General features: G+C 41.7%; 1 protein-coding gene across 1 annotated transcript in view; it reads left to right on the forward strand.

Annotated features, from left to right (window-relative positions):
• MYOF (myoferlin) overlaps window positions 1-19636 on the forward strand; it is a 138085-nt gene that overhangs the window by 11430 nt on the left and 107019 nt on the right. Inside the window, 2 exon segments of the mRNA XM_006925945.3 lie at window positions 6643-6698; window positions 8947-9038. Coding sequence (XP_006926007.1) covers window positions 6643-6698; window positions 8947-9038 — 148 coding nt within the window.

Consider the following 19636-nt stretch of genomic DNA (forward strand, 5'->3'; position numbering starts at 1 on the left):
TGTGTTACTATTGAAGGAGGCCAGTGGCATAATGGATAACACTTCTGACTACAGATCACAAGATTCTAAAATGTGTCACCATTGAAGATGTTACTTCCATGGGCACCTGGTGTTACTGGTTATATTAATCAGGGCTCTCCAGAGAAGCAAAACTTATATATGTGTGTATATATATATATATACACATATACACACACACACACACACACACACACACACACGTGTGTGTGTGTCGGTGTTCTTTTTTTCTCTTATATATGTGTGTGTGTATATATGTATGTATGTATTTAGAGAGAGAGAGAGAGAGAGAGAGAAAGAGAAAGAGGAGAAAATTGGCTCATGCGATTGTTGGGGGCTGGAAAGACTGAAATCTGTGGGGCAGACCAGCAGTCTGGAAATTCAAGTAGAACTTGATGTTGCAGTCTTGAGTCTGCAATCTACAGGGAAGGCCAGCAGGCTGGAAACTAGCAAGATTTTTATGTTAGTCTTGAGGCAGAATTCCTTTCCCAGGAAACCTCAGATTTTGCTCTTAAGGATTTCAACTATTTGAATGACACATACTCTTAAGGGTTCAGCTATTTGAATGACGCCTACTCGCATTATGGAGAGTCATCTGCTTTACTTAAAGAGAATTGATTGTAAATGTTAATTACATTTGTAAAATGCCTTCACAGGAACGTCTAGACTAGTGTTTGACCAAACAACTGGCATCATAGCTTAGCTAAGTTGACACATAAAATTAACCATCACACTGGTCCTCTTAGAAATCCAGTCTTAGGAGTCATGGTGTCTCTCGAGCCTTTTCAGTAGAGTCCAACACACTGTCTGGTAGGCGAACAGTAAAGGAAATAGTTCTGTGCAAGAAGCTGTGTGCTGGCTTGGCAAAGAGTGCTTATTCAATTCTCAGGAAAATGTTATTCAGAAGTTGGCATGCAGGTTAATTACTGCAGTGGTGACCTTCACAGAACTGAGAAAGAAGCAAGTAGTGGCTAATCAAAAAACAGGAAATGTCACAAAGAATGCCTTGAGTCGTTGTCTAGGGTGTATTCTGCATTTGAATCAGTTATTACGTTCTGGGTTGAAGGTATCCCTTTCTTTCCATAGGAAGAAGCAGTCATCTTAATAAAATTAGAGTGGGAACAGGGGGAAGTGGTGATATGGAGAAGGGACGTTTCCTGTAATTTAATCTGAGGTTTAGTGCCTGCAACTTCGACCTTTTTTTAAAAAAAAGAGATAGGATTAAATAATTGGATAAAATAAACATGTGACTCTGTAGCAGCTGATAAGAAAGGAATTTATCTACTTTTTTTGAAAAAAGAATTTATCTACTTTTTCTTTGGCCAACATATTTATGTGTGAGAATAGGCTTTCAACAAAATGTATGCACATTTTGATAAAAATTAGAGTCTCCTTCTTGGAAGGGATTCTCCAGAAAGGAGAGCTGGGTTTCTCTAGGAGGATCAGAGCTAATGCTAGTGCCTTTCTCATCCCCTATTAGCTAGGCAGATAGGAGGAACAATGTTTAAATGCATGCAATCTAGAGTCTGACCAGTCCTAAGTTAGAGCATTTCTTCTGTTAAGAAACAAAATTCAATCGAGCAATTTTGAAGATCTAATTGGCTATATTAAGGGATTCGTGAATTGGGCAGTATCCCATCTAGCAACTAGAAAGATGCTCAGAGAGGTTGTACAAAATGGAAAGTTTTTAGAGGAAGAAAGGTGGGTCAAGGGAGCTATTAACGAAAGAAACGAAAAGATTATTTGGGGGCCCAGACGTCTTTTCTTTGGGAGAAGAGAACTAGAAGGGTTTTTATCATGAAGATTGTCTTTTGGGGGGTGGAGGGGAGGAATGGAGAGCACCCACGTGACAGATTACCTGGTACTTGACCAGAAAATTCCAGACTGGTTGATTAAGGTCATGTGTCTGCGAGAGGCTGAAACTGCAATTAGACTAGGTATTAAATCTAGGTTTGGTATCATGGGGTTTTAGCACAAATGACACCATTTGGGGCCTGTGGTTTTCTCTTTAACACTTTCTAGCTCTGTGATATTGGGCAGTTTAACCATTCGGGGCTTGCTTTGTTCATATGCACATTGGGGATAATGATAGTGCTTACATCTTAGGCTTGTTAGGAGGATTAAATGAAATGGAATTAGTAAAGGATTTAGTGCGTGCCTGGCTGGGAGTGAGCGCCCCCTAGAGGGAAGTGCCATTGGCATCAACATTATTCTCAAGTGCCAGGAACAGCAGAAAGTTTCACTTGAATAGTCCCACTTGGTCATCCTACATCTGCTGGGACTCAACTTGTCCCCTTTGTTCTCTACACACAACCAAATCATGTGTTCAGGAACATGTATTGGGTGAGCTGTTGGGCAACTTTGTTTTTCTCATTGGATTACGAACTTCTTGAAGTTATTAAGTCCAGTTTCTAACACCCTCCTTTCTAAGTGGCTTGTATCAGCCAAATGAAGCTAAGCCTGGCATTCACAGCTTCACGGTGTGACCATAACCTTCCCACACAGCCTGGTTGCCTTTACTCCCTTCCGCATCCCTTGGTTCCAGCCAACTGAGCTGTGCAGTGTCCCCAGACATGACCTGTTCTCGCTCCTCCTCCATGGCTGACCTATCCACTCTATTGCCCCCACCTGAAATGACCTCTTCTTCTCAGCTCCACATTTCAATCCATCCTTGTCCTTTGATCCCCAGCTCAGCCTCTGCTTCCTCCATGATGGTTTACCTGGTGCCCACAGCTGGAAGTCACCTCCCCTTCTGATAAATGTGTATGTTTATCTGTACCCCTCTGATGGCAACTGAAGCCTTCTTTCTATATCAGTCACCTGGCCACATCTTCCTCCCTCCTGCTACCTGAGGGCATGAACCATGTCTTGGGTATCTTTGTATCCCCCACAGTGTCCATCTCAGTGCCTGGCAAGTGATATCTCAAAGATATTTGTTGGATAGAAGAATGAGGATATTAAGATTTGTGGAAGAACTCACTCAGTGGACCCTTTCTATGGGCTGAGATATGGGGTCCTTTTACCTGGCCTGGCCAGTCATTATTCCCATTACTCAGCCTCTTACAGGAGGAAGTGCCAATATGAGAATGAAGCAGGCAAGACGTGGCAGGGGATTTTTGTTACTTGGTGAAAATGTGTAAAAATTTGTTTGCTTCTTTTCTATAGCCCATATACTCCATTTGTGGAATGTTTTAAGACCAGGAATTATCTTACATACTTTTGTTTCCCCAGTTACTAGCACACAGTAGGTGCTTAGTAAATGTTTGGAAATAAATGAATAAACAAGTGACCTTCTTCATAGTCCTCAACTGCTGACTCGGGAACAATCCTGTCCTTACTGGGGTGGGAGGGTCAGTAGTACCAGCCTCAGCATCAAGATAGCCTTGCAGCCTTGCTTCTCCTGCTCTGGTTCCTAGGTCAGTAACTAGGTTTAGGATTCAATTCAAGTGAGTGAGTACTGGCTCTTTCCACCACCTCTCTGGTACCCTTAGCTCCCTGTCTGGAATCTTGGAGAGTTGGAGACAGAAATTTTGCTTCAATATCATCCTTCAGTGACCCAAGCCCTAGCCCATAGCCCTGTGCCCAAAGTCTGTAAATTATTCGTTGCCTTCTTGCTTTTCTTACTTGCTGGGACTGCTTGCAGTTGCCCATCTTTTCTCTTAAAGATCTGTCGTGGTCTCAGGGTCCAGATTCACTCCCTTCAGACTCAATTCTCTACCTACCCACCCCTGATAATGACAGCAAGGGTGTTAGTGAGCTGGAGGAAGATTAATGGTACCATTTTATGCTTGTAGAAATCAGGAATTCCTAACCTTTGTCAAGGTCACTAACTCACTTGATAATCTGATGACTCATTTAATAAACTCTCTCCCCCCTAAACTCACTGATGTAATATTTTGTATATTGGAGCAAATAGCCTTAGAGAGTCTCAGGATGCCCTGAAACCTGACCTTGGACTTTCCTGTGGCCAATGCCCAGGATGACAAGCCTATCACACATATTATACTTATGTATCTTCTTTATCCAGCATTCCTGGCAGCTTCCAGTGAGGCACTGTAGTATGATGGCAAATACACACTCAGGCTTGGAGCCAAGGAGATTTAGGTTCAGATTCTGGCTCTGTTTCCTTATTAGCTGTGTGACCTTAGACAGGTTAACCAGCCTCTCAATTCCTTGTCTGTAAAATGGGGATGAGAATGTTTACCTTGCAGGGTGGTTGTAAGAATTTAGAGACACTGTATAGAATGCACAGCCTGGCATCTGAAGATGGCTATTTAGAGGGAGCTGCTACAATGGTGGGTAGAAGGCATTTGTCCAGTTCTGTCAGTTTATAAATACTTTATGTGGCTCCTTTTTCTTGCAAGAGCACTTTCTTGTACTGTCGCCAGAGAGGAAGATTGAGAGGTTTCTGTCACATGAGGGGAGGGATGAATAGGCTGAATATGGAAGTGTGGGAGGGAAAATCAGGACAGCTTCTAGGCGACATCAAATCAGATCCAGTGAGGGGCTCTGTAGGTCACATAAAAAAGCCACAGTCAGAGCTAAGTAGTATAGGTCTAGGCATGAGCTGATGGGGAAGGTCATGCTGCAGTTTAAAAAGGGAAGGCAGTGGGGCTATGGGAGCTCACTCAAGTGGAAAAGTTACTGTTTAGCAGAGTGAGGGTAATGACTCATGGTTCTGCTATGCTGAGGTCTTGGAAGAATGATGTGGTTAGTCCCACTGCTGGCCATGTGCTGGGAGCCTTAGCAATGTGACATTCAGTTAAACAAAACCCACTACCTCCTACATCCTACAGCAGTAAAAGGGAAGCCGAGGAGTGGTTCAAAATGCGGCCACCAATGTGAGACTACCTGGGTTCAAACCCTAGCCCTACCACTTACTAACTGGGTGACTGAATATGTCACTCAACTTCTCAGTTTCCTTAGCTGTGAAAGGGAATGAAAATGCGTATACATATCTCCTAGGGTTTTTAAGGAGATTAGATGAAGTGAGATAATAGAAAATATTTATGTTGGTCTGGCACACAGCTCCTGATACCCTTGTAAATTCCTATATGATAAGAGCACTAGGAGCATCTTTTGTTCTAATGAGGTGACTCTGGGCACAATCCTGGATGGGGGCTGGTCATCAGAAAGACCAAGCCAGAATTAGAAACTTGGAATTTTCAGCCCCACTTCCCACTTCTCTGGGTTGGGGAGAGGGGCTGGAAATTGAGTTAATAATTTAACATAAAAATCCCAAAAGTATGGGGTTTGGGGAGCTTCCAAGTCGGGGAACACATCCATGTACCGGGACAGTGGGGCACCCCAACTCCACGGGGACAGAAGCTCCTGTTCTCGTGTAGCTCATGTGGCTGTTAATCTGTATCCTTTATCATGCCCTTTAACAAACTGCTAAACATAAGTGTCTGCCTAAATTCTGTGAGCCGCTCTAGCTAACTAATCAAACCTGACAGCAGAAATCACAGGATCCTCAGGTCTACAGCCGACTTGTCAGAAGCTTAAGTGGCAACGTGGACTTGCTATTGGTGTCTGAAGTAGAGGATGGGGCGGTGGGCAGTCTTGTGGGCCTGGCCCCTTAACCTGTGAGATTTTAGGCTAACTCCAAGTAGTTAGTGTCAGAATCAAGTTAAATTATAGAATACCCATCTGGTATTGCAGAAAATTGCTTGGCAGGAGAACATCCACCCCCATACATCTTGTGTCAGAAGTGTTTTGAACCTTCTGTGTGATAGTAAAGGAGACACACAGGAGGAAATTTTTTTTTCCCCTGAAAACAGAAGAGCTAATGCTTACAAAGCATTTTGTATTCAAACATTAGCTTTCATTTTGGTGAGGATCTGGAGACTTAGAGACTTAGTAGAAGCCTCTGCTCTTTGGACTTTGCCCTAAGGAAATTTAAACAGCAAATGGATTAACATTTACCCATCTAGGTAGGTGTGCTGTCCAGTCTCCAACACAGAGAAGGAAGACCTTGTGTCTTCAAAAAATGTGGGCTAGGAGTAAAGGAAACCCTCAATTTTTCTGTGGGTCCTAGAAAGTGTTTATCTACAAATTACCTTGTGCCAAGGACCATGGAAGGGAGTCCAGCTTAATCCTTAAGATGTATTGGGGTTTTATCACACACAGAGGTAGCATGGGCTTCAGAGCTGAAATGCCAGGTTGTATCAGGCCATCACTACCGCATATGAGCCAAGATACATTTCTTAATTCCTTTGAGTCTCAGTGTCTTCATGTATAAAATTGGGACACCTGCACGGCAAAGGTTAGCTTCATTGGCTTCTTTCTGCAAAAAGCTAGAGATGCAGAGGCCCTGGTAGCCTTGGTCTGCAAGAGTTGGTGAAAGAGAAGCAGAGGATCATGGCATTTCCATGATTTTGAGTCCCCTATCCCTTAACTTCTTTAGACCTGGTGATGGTAAAAACATTTTAGGCCAAAAAAAAAAAAAAGCATTGCTCACTTTAGAAAAGATTTCATTCAGGTAGCCTCCATCCTAGGCAGATTAATGGGAAGATGCAGGCACATCACTGGCCCTCAGGGAGGTATTCTTTGAATGAACAAATGAACGGTACATATTCTACAAATATTTCTAATGGATTGATATCTCTTATTTTTTATTTGCAGATGAGAAAAAGAAAACAAAGAAAGTTGATAATGAACTCAACCCTGTTTGGAATGAGGTGACTTCATTGTTTTTTCAACTTTGTTTCACTGGATAAGCTATATCTGATTGTCCCATCTTTGGTCAGAGGTTACTTCTTCTCTTTGAGAGGAGAATCTATGCATTTTGCCCCCATGCCCCCACCCCTACTTCCCCTTGTAGCCATGGAGACAGCAGAGCCATTCAAAGAGATGTAACACAGTGATATCTTACTGTAGAGGTATGGTGGGTAGAATCTGAACAAGAGTGAGGAGAGTTGGGTTCTAGCCGGGAGCAGTCTTGAGCTTGCTGTGTAACCTTGGTCTGGTTATGTTGCATATGGGGGCACATCTGTCTGGCAAGGGGTGGAATTAGATCACCCAGAGGGAAAGCTCCATAATTAAAAACATATCTTCATGTGTGTATCACATGATAATTTGTGCATCTGTCTGATTCAAGACTTTTACTGTTTTTATGTTGATAAAATAATATATATTTAACATAGAAATTTTGAAAACTTCAGACCAGCATAAAAAAATTACCTTTGGTTCTACTATCCAGAAGCAACTACTGTTAACATCTGAGATATATCAATACATGTTTATTGAGTAAATACATTTAATTAAATGTCTTAAAATTAGCATATTAGCATCATATAGCAAGTATAACTTCCTTTGCATTTTTTTTACTATTATATCCAGAGCATACACCCATATCATTCCATTCAAAAGTATTTGTAATATTGCGTTGAAGGGATAAAATTTATTTGCTTTCTTCCCAGTGTTTAACATCTGTATTTACAGATATGTGAAAATTTTAATTCTTTCCACTGAGTAGGATTTTCCTATGCTGACTAATTTTTGAAAAGTTGATCATCAGCCTTATTGTTTTTTCCAAAGGCTGGTCACGGTCACATCCTAGATAAATGTAGTGATAAATGTCTTTGATATTTTCACTAAATCGAGAGGCTATGAAGACTTCTACTATATTTTCAGTATTTCTATAAGACAGAGGTCCCCAATTCCTGGGCCACAGACCAGTACCCGTTGGTCCATGGCCTATTAGGAACCAGCCGCACAGCAGGTGAGTGGTGGGTGAGGAAGTGAAGCAGCTGCTACCCAGCGCTAGCATCACCACCTCATCTCCATCTCAGATCACCAGGCATTAAATTCTCATGGAAGCACTAGTCCTGGTGACAAAAAGGTTGGGCACCACCGCTATAAGATAAAGACTATACCTTCTCATTGAATGAGGTGAAGACAAAAAGCTTCTTAATGTCTTTCTGGAAAGCCCTCACACAGAGCTCCGAGAATAAATAAAAGTAGATATATGTGTGCATTTAGTTCTTCAGGTTTTGAGTAATCCTAACATGCCACTTTATATATGATATCAACTTACGTGGCCAATGGCAGAGAGGTATATGATCACGTGAGCAGGCATGTTCTCTGCAGGGCATCATCCATCTCACCCCATTGTTTTCCCAACACATATTTTCCCACATATTGCAAATGTATTTATCAAGTGAACTTTCTGATTACCGTTTACAACTGAAACCTCACCCAAATGAAATGCCAACCCCAAATCCACTGAGATTACTGGGTATATTCTAATGAGCGATAGGACATATTCTCTACCCATTCCAAACCCAGTACAAGGAGAATCAAATCGTCAGTAGACACTGCTTTATTTAATTCACTTATTACATAATCAATTGCAGGCAACAGTGGTGCTATGTTGATTTTTTTACATTTGTCATTAGACAGCGATTTGTTGCATTAAGATGAAGGTCTCATCTGATTATAGCACTGACAACGGAACTTCAAATAAGGGGTAGATGCATTTTAGAAAATGTTTTCTTAGGTTATTCATCTCTCTGATAATATGTTTAGGAAGAGTAAGTAATTTAAAAATAACCATTGAAGAAAACATTTTCACGATTACATTTATTTTATTCTTGCAACAGTTGTGGCAGGCCTTCAGTCAGTTTTCTGACTGTGAGATAGGGGTTTAGTGACTTGTCCAAAGCGACAGTGCCTAGTAAACGGGAAGCCAGGAGTTGCCTCCAGGTCCTCTGAGGCTAAGTCTGGTTTGTATTCCCACACCCTCAGCAGCCTCCAGGTTTAGGATTTAATTTAGAATTTAGTCACTTTCTTCTAACTATATAATTGAGTAATTCAAAAGATCATCATTGGTGAAGATAATGACCCAATGTTTACTATGGATACATCTTATTATATTCCCCTGATCTTTCTAACAGCATTTTTGTTTCGTAACCTTTCTGTGGACAGATTTTGGAGTTTGACTTGAGGGGTGTACCACTGGACTTTTCATCTTCCCTTGGAATTGTCGTGAAAGATTTTGAAACAATTGGACAAAATAAGTAAGTTAATTTCAACTGTTTTTCTCATTTTACATATTATCTTAGTATTGTTTATTTTGTTGTAGGAACACATCTTTAATAACATTTTATAATACTTCCAATATAATTGTATTTTAATTCCTATACCCCTTCCTTCTTAGCCAATATCAGATGTGGTTAATCAATCACAGTTCTTTTTCCCAAACTTCAGTATCCCTAAGAGGCTATAAACACTAAGCTGCCACTAGTCTATCCAATTTGGCACATAGGGTGAACCTATTTACACTTCTGAAACTTCATTGTTCATTGCATATAGTCATTTCCTACCTCTGGTGGTTTATCTGAACTGCAGTTATATTGGACACAAGCAAAATCATTTCTTCTTCCGCTTACGTGTGACTCACACACATCTCATTCAAGGACCCACTTGCATTTTGATATCTTATTTGCCTTTTAATCCAACAAATCTAAACCAGATTCCTTGTCTTACTGCCAGTTTTCAATGGTAGGGGGAGGGTTGTGATGCTGCCCCTGGTGGTACCCAGAGTTGACCCCTAGCTAAAGTTGGGGGACTTGCCAAACAGGTCTCCAAGGGACAAGAATGACCTCAGTAATTTGACCCCAATCTTTGATCTTGACTTGGGCCTTATAAACTCAGAACCCAATCTTAGATTACCAATTCAAACTAACCTACATCACGAGAAACCAATGGTTAAAAATAGTTTGTTATTTTTTTAATGGGAGTAAATACATGAGGGGAGGGCATTCTTATGCTTTGATCAGTGAATTCTCCTTCATGTCATACCACATGGGAAGCCAAATTACTCTGTATCTTTGACTGTACAATGTCATTGATCATAAAATGTACTATTAAATTAATAACAGAGTTTTTTGGGGGGGAGGGGATGAGGTGGAGGGAAGCCTGACATTAAATGCTCACGTCGTTTGTAAGAAGCATCCTAGTTTTTAATAATGTTAGTATATTTTAAAATGTGCGCTTTAGCCTCGGGCCCATTTGGTATAATCAGAAGGCTGCAATGAGAACAATACATTAGAATGAATGAGTTGAGATGTGGTGACCATAGGCCCAGACTTCTTGGGGCAGTTCTGGTTCATTGTCCCAGTACGATGATTGATAACGCCTCTTTTGCTGTCAACAGTGGCTTGGTTTGGCCAGTAAATTATATGTCACCCTAGTCACTAGGGTCTTCTGCTTAATGGCGTCAGACCAAGAGAGCCTGGACAGACATCTACCGTCTTGGCAGTGCTCTGATAGGTACTGACCGTGTTCACCTTAGATGAGATCCTTTTTCTATGTTCCATAGCTGACCAATGCACCTTGTGACTGATGCATTTTTTTCTTAAGCTATATAAGTACACTCTAGCAGGTTTGAGTCCCACTCTCTTAGACTGAAAACCATTCTAGCTTTTTAAGGTTATGTAGCATATCTCAGTTTTGAACCAATTATGTGATTACCTATCCCCTACCCCAGCTCCCAGAGGACAGATTTATTTCCCATATTTCCAAGTTCTGGGGAAATAGATGGTCAAGCCTCATCATAGCCTCCTATATGTTATGAATAATAGTCCTTCTCTTCTTTGCTTTTTTTTTTTTTTTACAAATGGTACAGCAGTTTATGTTCTAGACCAGCCCTCTTCAACAGAAATATGGTACAGGCTGTATATGTAATTTAAATTTCTAGTAAGCCACTTAAAGAAATAAAAAGAAACAGATGAAATTAATTTTAATAATACATTTTATTTAACTCAGTATATCCAACATATTTCGATATCTAATCAACATTTTAAAAATCATTGAGACATTGTATATGCCTTTTTTTCTTACTAAGTCTTTGAAATCCGATGTGTATTTCACAGGAACAGCACATCTCAATCCAGGTTAGCCACGTTTCAAATGTTCCCTAGCCACAAGTGGCTGGTGGTCATCACCATATTGGATAGCACAGTTCCAGATCACTGAACTCAAAAACCTCAGGTCTCTCTGTCTCTCCCTTTTATATCCTATCTAGCCTATTGCCAAATCTTACTTTTTCTTTCTGTCTTTTGTTTGTGCCATGTGTTTCCTACTGATGGCACAGCCACTGGCCTTTATCACTTTGTGCTTCATCTATTTTAATGTGGCAGCAGAGCCTGGCAGGCTGGCCCCTCGGAGCTCTCATCTACGTTTCACACAAAGTCTTTGCTTTGCCGAAGGCTCCATTCTTAAGAGAGAGTCAGAAACAAACAAATACATGAAGTAATATATAATGGATCAGGTACTATGAAGTGCTATCAGCTAAGGAGGAAGCTATTACTGCCCATGAAGAAAAATAAAGCAGAGTTAAAGGTAGTTATTGAGCATGGAGGGAAGTTTTATATAAGGTAGTGGTAAGGTGATAGTTGAGCAGAGGCCTAAATAAAGTGAAGGAATGAACCACGCAGCTTATCTGGGGAGGGAGGATAAGGAGAGAATACCTCAGGCCAAGAGCATAGCAAGTGCAAAGGCCCTGAGGCAGGAGTGTACTTGGGATGTTGGAGAAATACTGAGGAGGCCAGTCAGGCTGGAACACAGAAAGCAGGAGGGGCTGGAATGGAGGAAGAAGATGAGATCAGCAGAGCCACAGCACTCATGGCTTTGTGAGCCAGAACATGAGCTTTTGATTTCATTCCTAGTAGAACAGAAATCCATTAAAGGGTTTTGAATACAACCTGACTTATATTTTTAAAGGACTGCTCAGGCTTTCTGTGTGGAGACTGGAAGTGGAGATCAGTTAGGAAACAGGGAAGACAATACTGGGAGACTGTTATATATTTATTTTACATCAGTCGAAATACAATGAGGAGAGGACAAATCTCTACCCTAAGACTCACCTTGGCATTTATTTTGGGTGTTTGGCATGCATTTCTGGATATAATTGATATGCAATCTATCTGGCCCTGAACAGTTTTCTTTGCATTTAAAAAAAAAAAAAGGTACAATGGGTCCTGTTATAAGAGGGTCCTTCTATGCATCTTGCTGAAATATGTTGCACTTGGTGTTATGGTGTTTGGTGAGCAGAAAGACGAAACAAGCGGCCGTTACTATGGCATTATTGTGACAGGGGAATTTTTAGGCCTCACAGAAAATTCTAGGCAAAACATAAAGCTGGTTTTTCATTATGCTTTCAACCTTACCCTCCCCTCTCTGTGGGAGGTCTTCCTTCCCCTGACTTCTCCCAGGCACCCAGTATCCTTATGTGTGTGTATGTTCCTGGGCTACCACCAGAGTACCCACCTGAGCCTGCCCTTTGAGCCATATGTGCACCATCTGACAATTCCTTTCCCCAGCAAAACTTGTCTGTCCTGTGTCTCAGTCCTTCAAGGTGCTATTGATTGAAAGGAGTTTTTGAGAAGCTGATCCAAGTGATTGTATGACAAGTGCTCATAATTTACTGTGTTAACTTCCCAGGAACATTGACTTTGGGACTGTAGCCACTGGTGACTTATCTGAAAGAGTGGACAAAATGAGAATTTCAGGCCCTGTGGCGGGATCGCTGGGGGAGGTCTCTGGTCTTTTTAATTGGGAGAGCTCTGTCTTGCAAATTTCCCTGCATAGTTGTTTATTGTCCTCCAGCGAAAGGCAAACCTGAGTGTGCTTTGGATGAACAGTGTGTGAGGATAATGCCCCCTTGTCACCTGTGCTCTTACTGTCTGTCCTAAGCTGTGGTGCTTCTTCCCCCTTGGCTGGGAGTTATGACCTTTGGCCTTGTTTTAACCAACTAAGCAATGCATAGACCTTGGTCAAATTGGAGGGAAACAACAACAACAACAACAACATTAAATCCATCTGAGAATTAGCTGTATGACTGTCCAAAATATTTGTGTATTTTCTTGTTGGCTTTTCTACTAAAGATCTGGCCTTCAAGGATCTGCACAGGGCTCAGTGTCAGAGCGTTTTCCTCACCTAGAAGTTCAGGATAAGGGCAGAGGATTTTTCTCTCAGCTTAAGAAATGTCTTGCCTGTTGACTTTCCTGTCACCATGGAGAGTGGCTGTGCAAATACAGCTCTCCTGTCTGCTGCTCCAGGGCCTCTAAGGAAACAGGGCCAGGCTGCCTGGGTTTGACTGTGTGTCCACGACCACACCCGCAGCGACTGCCCTGGGCCAATCCAAGCAAGCACAGGGCCAGTGCATCAGCAGCCTCCCTCTGCAGGCACTGGGAATGGGCTGGGCATTCAGTGCAGATCTGCTTTTCCTCACTTTACCGTCATCCAACCAGCCATTCGGACTGCGTGACGGTGAGAGAAGAGCCAGAGGAGCCTCTTGGCTACATTATGAACATGAAATGATATTTTTAGCTGAAATGTCAAAATGGAAGAATTTTCCTAGTGGCTGAAGAATGAGGGTTCTCTTTGCAGACAAACAATATATCTATCACTAATGATGACATAGAGGGTGCCAAGGGCTATGGCAAGCCCTTTGAATACACTATCCCACTTAATCCTCATAGACACCTTATGAGGCAGGTCTTGTTTTCCTCTGAGAGGTTTAGTAATCTGCTCAAGGTCACACAGCAGGTATGTGTCACAGTCAGCATTTATATCCAGGCCTGTACTCTTGATTTTTATATTAAACTGAAAACTTTGGACCAACTGCAGGAACCAAAATGTAGGTGGAGTGATTATCTTTTGGCTACACTGGAAGTAATTTTTCTTTTTAATTTGAAACGAATTAAGAATACTTACTCTCAGAGGAAAATAAACAAATGTATTATTAATAGAGGATATTATTAGTAGACATGGACAATGAAACAAGTATAATTATATTCCATGGGTTCAGGAAGGTAGAGGAATGCTTGAGCACATTAAACAGAGACATGGAAGACATAAAAAAGATCCAAATTGATCTAGAGATGCAAATTACAATGTCTGAGACAAAATGACCATAATTTTCTCTCTAAGCTTTTGCATTTCTAGTACTCTTATTACCACCTCCATATGTGTGTACTTGTGCATTCGAAACCACCATCAGATAATACCCCCACACAAATGCAGAGCAAAGATAGAAACATCATCTGAGTGTAAATCACTGAGCCAGGCATCTGTTTTGCTGAAGTGTAAGTAAGAAAGAGTTGCCTATGTCCTGACAATATACCCAGGAGGAAATTTACCCAAGCTCTTACATAAGAGGAGATGAGGGCGCATGGTCAGCTGTAGGATCATGAGATAAGTTTGAGTTTTGGCTCTTACCAGTTGGGTGACTCTTGGCAAGTCTCTTCAACGTTATAATGAGGGTTGTAATACTTGCTCAATAAATAGTAGACATAAGGGCAGATTTAATATAATTAAGGAAAAAATTACTTCAATTTCTTGAGGAATAATAGCTACTACCTATTGTGGGCTTACCATGTGCCAGGTATTGTGTTAAAGCTGTTATATATGTAATTGCATTTAATCCTTATAATGACTCTGAGGCAGACTTATCTCCAATTTACAGATAAGAAAAATATGGCTCAGAGAGGTTCACCAAATTGCTTCAAGTCACCCAGCTCTTTAAGTGGAAGCAAACGGATTTAACCTAATAATGTTAAAATCCTCTTACACAGAGCCCAGATTTTATACACACACACACACACACACACACACACACACACAGAGTGGCTTTCTTTATCCCTTTGCAAAAAGACCGTACATGAAAGCTGTTATTTGACTCGCCCACGGATTGGAGACATGCTGCCACTGGAAGAGTACATGCTGATGAATTCTTTCAGATGCCAAGCTCAAGACGATGGATGTCAAAACACATTTCCCCCTGAGACAGTGTGGTATCACTTATGAGAAATTTTCATTTCCTGGTATGTACACAAAAGACCTTATCTTCAAGCATTTAGTTCTTTCATCTCTCTGAGCAGTGAGACTCACTCCTGACATTACCACATGTAAACATAGGAGTGGGGTTTGCTTAGGTGGTCCCCATGACCTTTTCTTCTCCTGGTTGGTGAAGAGGGATGGACAGCCCACAGTTGAGACAGGTTTTCTAATTGGGGTAGCTTCTCAAGCTGTGCAAAAATCTAAACTAGAAGCAGATGTCACTGTGGAACAGGATTCTCAGTTGTGAGTTCTTTTTAGTTCCATATGTGGTTGGTGAAGAGGGATGGACAACCCATAGTTGAGACAGATTTTCTAACTGGGGTAGCTTCTCAAGCTGTGCGAAAATCTAAACTAGAAGCAGATGTCAAAATCCTCTTACACAGAGCCCAGATTTTACACACACACACACACACACACACACTCTCTCTCTCTCTTACTGAGAGCTATAGAATTAGAATTAGAAAAAGGATTCTCAGTTGTGAGTTCTTTTTAGTTCCATATTTTCAATAGAGTGGCAAAGCTATGAAAACATCAAAACTGGTTTTGGCTGGCTGTCCCCTGCTAGAGAGGCTGAAGCCTACTGTTTGGGGAGGCCAGTTAAGTAATTGAGGCAGTCCTGCTGGCGGTCTGTTAATATCTCTTAAGTAAAGGTGGGCCACAGCCCTAGAGAAAGTCACCCAGAGAGCAAAGAGAAAAGCATTCTATGACAAGAGCTGTAATTATCTTCTAATGGTACTTAGAGGACCATCTCTTAGGAGAGAAAGATTCGTAACCTGTAAATCATTTGTAAGATCATTAGACGATCTTCAATGATATATCAATTAATTTATTCATTCAACAAATATTTACTAATATGTGTCAACTACTGCTTTAGGTACTGGGGGTACTCCTTCCATGCCTTTCATGGGGCTTACATCTGAGTGGAGAGAACAGATAATAAACAAATAAATCCACATGTAGTATATAAAATGGCAATAAGTATGATGGAGAAAAATAAATCAGTGAAAATGGAGGAAAATGACAGAGTGAGGGTGTGTGTGTGTGTGTGTGTGTGCACATGCTGCTTTAGATAGGGTTTTTGTGTAAGAAGTTGTTTTGAGGTCTGTTTTTAATGAAACATGAGACATGTGGCTTTAAAAACCTCTTCAGATTCCACTAAATTGGATTTTATTAGAATTCAACTACAGCTTGAAGTTTACTTCTGGTCTAACCCTGAAAATAAACTTTATTTCCAAACAGATTCATGGTATATATAGCACTGAAGGTGGGAAAGGAGCTATATGATATATAGAGAAAGAGAAAGTACTGGTTTGAAGAACTTCACACAGTGGTTGTATAGAAGTGGATGTGGCCAGTTACAATGGGTTCTTATCTGTTTATCCACGCTCACCTACCCAGACCCTGCAGAGGTAAAGCCACCTTCCTGTGATTTAGGCTGTGCATGAATTCAGACCAGCTTTTCCTGTAGGTACTGGCCTACACTCACATGCTTTCTTTAGATCCCTTTTTCTAGAGCAGTGTCTGAAATAATAACAAAAAGTGACTGCTAAGCATTCACCACATCATCTTTTTAATACTTACAACTGTTGATGTAAGAAATGTCCAAACCTCTAGAGACTTTTTATGAGTTTATTTGAGCCAAACCGATGACAATTGCTGGGAAGCAAAATCTCAACAGATTGAAAAAATGCTCCAGAGAATGGCAGTTTTGCAGCTTATTTTATACAGTAGATAAAAGGAGGAGACTTACGGAGGGTTCTATGAAATCCATGGGTGGTAGATTAAGGGGGCAGGAGAAAGCAAAGTAGGGAAATCTCTAGGATGGGATAAAAACGAAAGAGAGAGACACATACTTCTTTTACTTCGGTGATTACAGTTAATAATTAACATTAACAGCACCTAGAGATGGTATGAGGGGAACAAGATAACAGTGAAGGATTCTGTGGTCTCCTGCTCTGGTGAAGAAGTCGTGTGGAGTGGGGGAGGGTCTGGAAAAGGAGATTACTCTGACATTTCAAAGGAATGTTATCTTAGATGTAAACAGACCATAAACAGGGTCACTTAAGGTGAAGATTGACCTTTGTCAAGTAAGCTACAGGCCTTGGATTTGATCACCTTCCATGGCTCGATTTTAGTTAGGAACTTTCATGTTCAGACCATCCTACCGTCTGTCTCTGAGATCGTAAGGCCTGCCATGCAGGCCTCCCTGAGCTATGAGGCCGCTTTTTTGTCCCCACAACAACACTATTAGGTAGGAGCTTTCATTATGCCCATTTTACAGATGAGGAAACTGAGGCTCGGAGAACTTAGACAACCTGTACAGAACTTGTAGTACAAGGATGAGTACAAATTAGTCCGCTCTGCTTAGCTTCATGTTCTTAATCACTATGTGATGCTGTCCTCTTTACCTCATAAGGTCTAAGTGCTGGGTGGATGGATGGATGGATGGACCGACGGACAGACAGATGGACGGATGAAAGCTGCTACCTTGATTTTAATGGATGGAGGATTAAACAGAGACAGAGCCTAGGAGCTCTGCTAAACTGCCTGAGCAGGCAAGCATAGATTCGCATCTTTGAGGACTAAATGAACAGGAGAATTGGTCAGGTCCAAATGGCAAAATAGCAGGTCACAGTCATTTATTCAGTGAATAATTATTGAGCATCTCCTACATGAGAGACATTAGGCTAGTTAACGTGCCCCTCTGTAGCCACAAAGTAACTGAGTGTGGCCTCGGTGCCTCAATGCCTCAGTGACCAGGAAAGCTTTGATGCAGAGGCCTGGGCTTTCCCTTAGCTCCTTCTCTTGTTAAAGTGACACCATTTGCAGCAGGGGTGGCAGACTAGGGAAGGCCTGGCAAAAAGGGAGTTGTTGCTGACCTTGAATCCTGCAAATCTTGCCACAGCCTCCAGGCTAGGTTGGTGATTCCAGACCCTAGGAATGGAGTTTGCTAAAAGCACAGGGCCCAGCCCCACCCATGGGGGGCTGTACATAGCTGGGTTTGGGAACCACTGTGTGGACTAGCATTTCTATCTTTCTAAGACTCTTGCTCCCTTTCAATGAATAAGACAAAGGCCTCAGAACTCTCTGACGATCCTGAGTAAGGAGGGGAAGCCATGGGAAGGGTGCACATGATGAGGCCTGCCGAATAGATCTTAATAGCTTTGCTTACTACTTCATTGTATTAAATAATTGGATTTCTATAGCCATTTTTCAAATATTAACCTATATTATTATATTGAGTGCATTTTTGAAAAACCACACACATCCTCTTCTCCCCAGATCTGGCTTTGCCAGCTGTCTTCCCAACCCCCAGCCCTCCATCTACCTCTCCACCTTTCCCTGCCCCATTGAAACCATTGTTTCTCAAACTTCCTGGGTATAAGAATTAACTAAAAAAAAAAAAGTGTGACTCAGAGTCCTAGGAATCTGTAATCACCCCAGCGATTCTGCTACAGGGAAGTCGGGGAACCGCATTCTGAGGAATGGCTTATGGACTAATCCAGAGGTTGAGGGTGGGCTGGTAGGAGACTCAGGGGTGTTTCCCACTGGCGAAGTGGATGGGAAACCTGAGAATTACACTTTGAGGAGGTTTTGCTTACCAAGGACTTCCTGTAATAGGATTTGCTGCCATGGCTGCCTCTGTCTCTCCCACCTATGAGGTGAAAGAAACTTTGCTCTACACTTCTAGGTTCTCCCAGCTAGTCTAATAATTAAATTGATATGAGACAGATTAGCAAGAGAGAATAACCAAATTTAATTATCTATGTATTTACGGGAATCCCACATACATGGTAGTTCAGAGACAGAAAAGGGGAAATGAGGTATATTTGACATTTTGCATTAAGGATGAGGTACAATGCTTTGGGGCTTCAGAAGGGAAGAAGGTCATTAAAGAATGATAAGAAAAGCAGATGTTCACTAATTAGAAGTTTGTCCTACCCTATACATAGGTTATAAAACGTTATTTCTATTGACAACTCTTAGTATGCACAAGACCCCTAATTTAAATTATTTAAGGGACAGGTAAAACATTCTCATGAGCTCTCAGGGTCTTCATGGCCTTCAGCTCAAAATAATTCGTGTGCCAAAGTGGCACATTTTGCGGAGGCCTGTCCTGAACCCCTTCACATTGTGCAGGTTTAGACACATCACCACAAGATGTGCCTCTGAGGTATGTGGATTATTTTGAGCTGAGGGCAACTGAGACCTTGCAGGCTTAGGAGGAACTTCTGCATCTCCCCACCACCACCACCACACCCCCTTAAATACCTAGAAGAATTTGAGAGGCCTTGACCATAATAAGAGATTATCAGAGGTAACCTTGTCTCACCTATGGATGTGGCAGAGCAAACTACTACTTGCTGAACATCTGCTCTTCTTTCCCCCCTGCAGTGACCTTTCCCCTGTCGGAGGCCCCAAGGTAATTCTTAGTTGAGAATGTCATACGTACTTCATTTTTAGCTTTCTGTTTCTTAACCTCTCATGTATGTGGGGTCTCTGACTCCCTTACGTGTGTGGGGTTCCCATGTGTGCATATGTATTAAATTTGGTTATTTTCTCTTGCTGATCTCTCTCATGCAGATTTAATTATTAGGCCAGCCGGAAGAAACCTGAGGGTAGAGGAAAGTTCCCTTCTCTCCCACAACACACCCATCTGGTTGAAAACAAGGTGCATGCTTGCCTCTCCCACTTTCTGCCTCAGGGCCTGGGGAACTTAACCGAAACTAACCCAGGGGAGGGGGAGAGTGTGGAGAAGGGTAACGGGGCC

Source organism: Pteropus alecto, unplaced genomic scaffold, assembly GCF_000325575.1.
Source record: "Pteropus alecto unplaced genomic scaffold, ASM32557v1 scaffold88, whole genome shotgun sequence".
Classification (NCBI taxonomy): domain Eukaryota; kingdom Metazoa; phylum Chordata; class Mammalia; order Chiroptera; family Pteropodidae; genus Pteropus; species Pteropus alecto.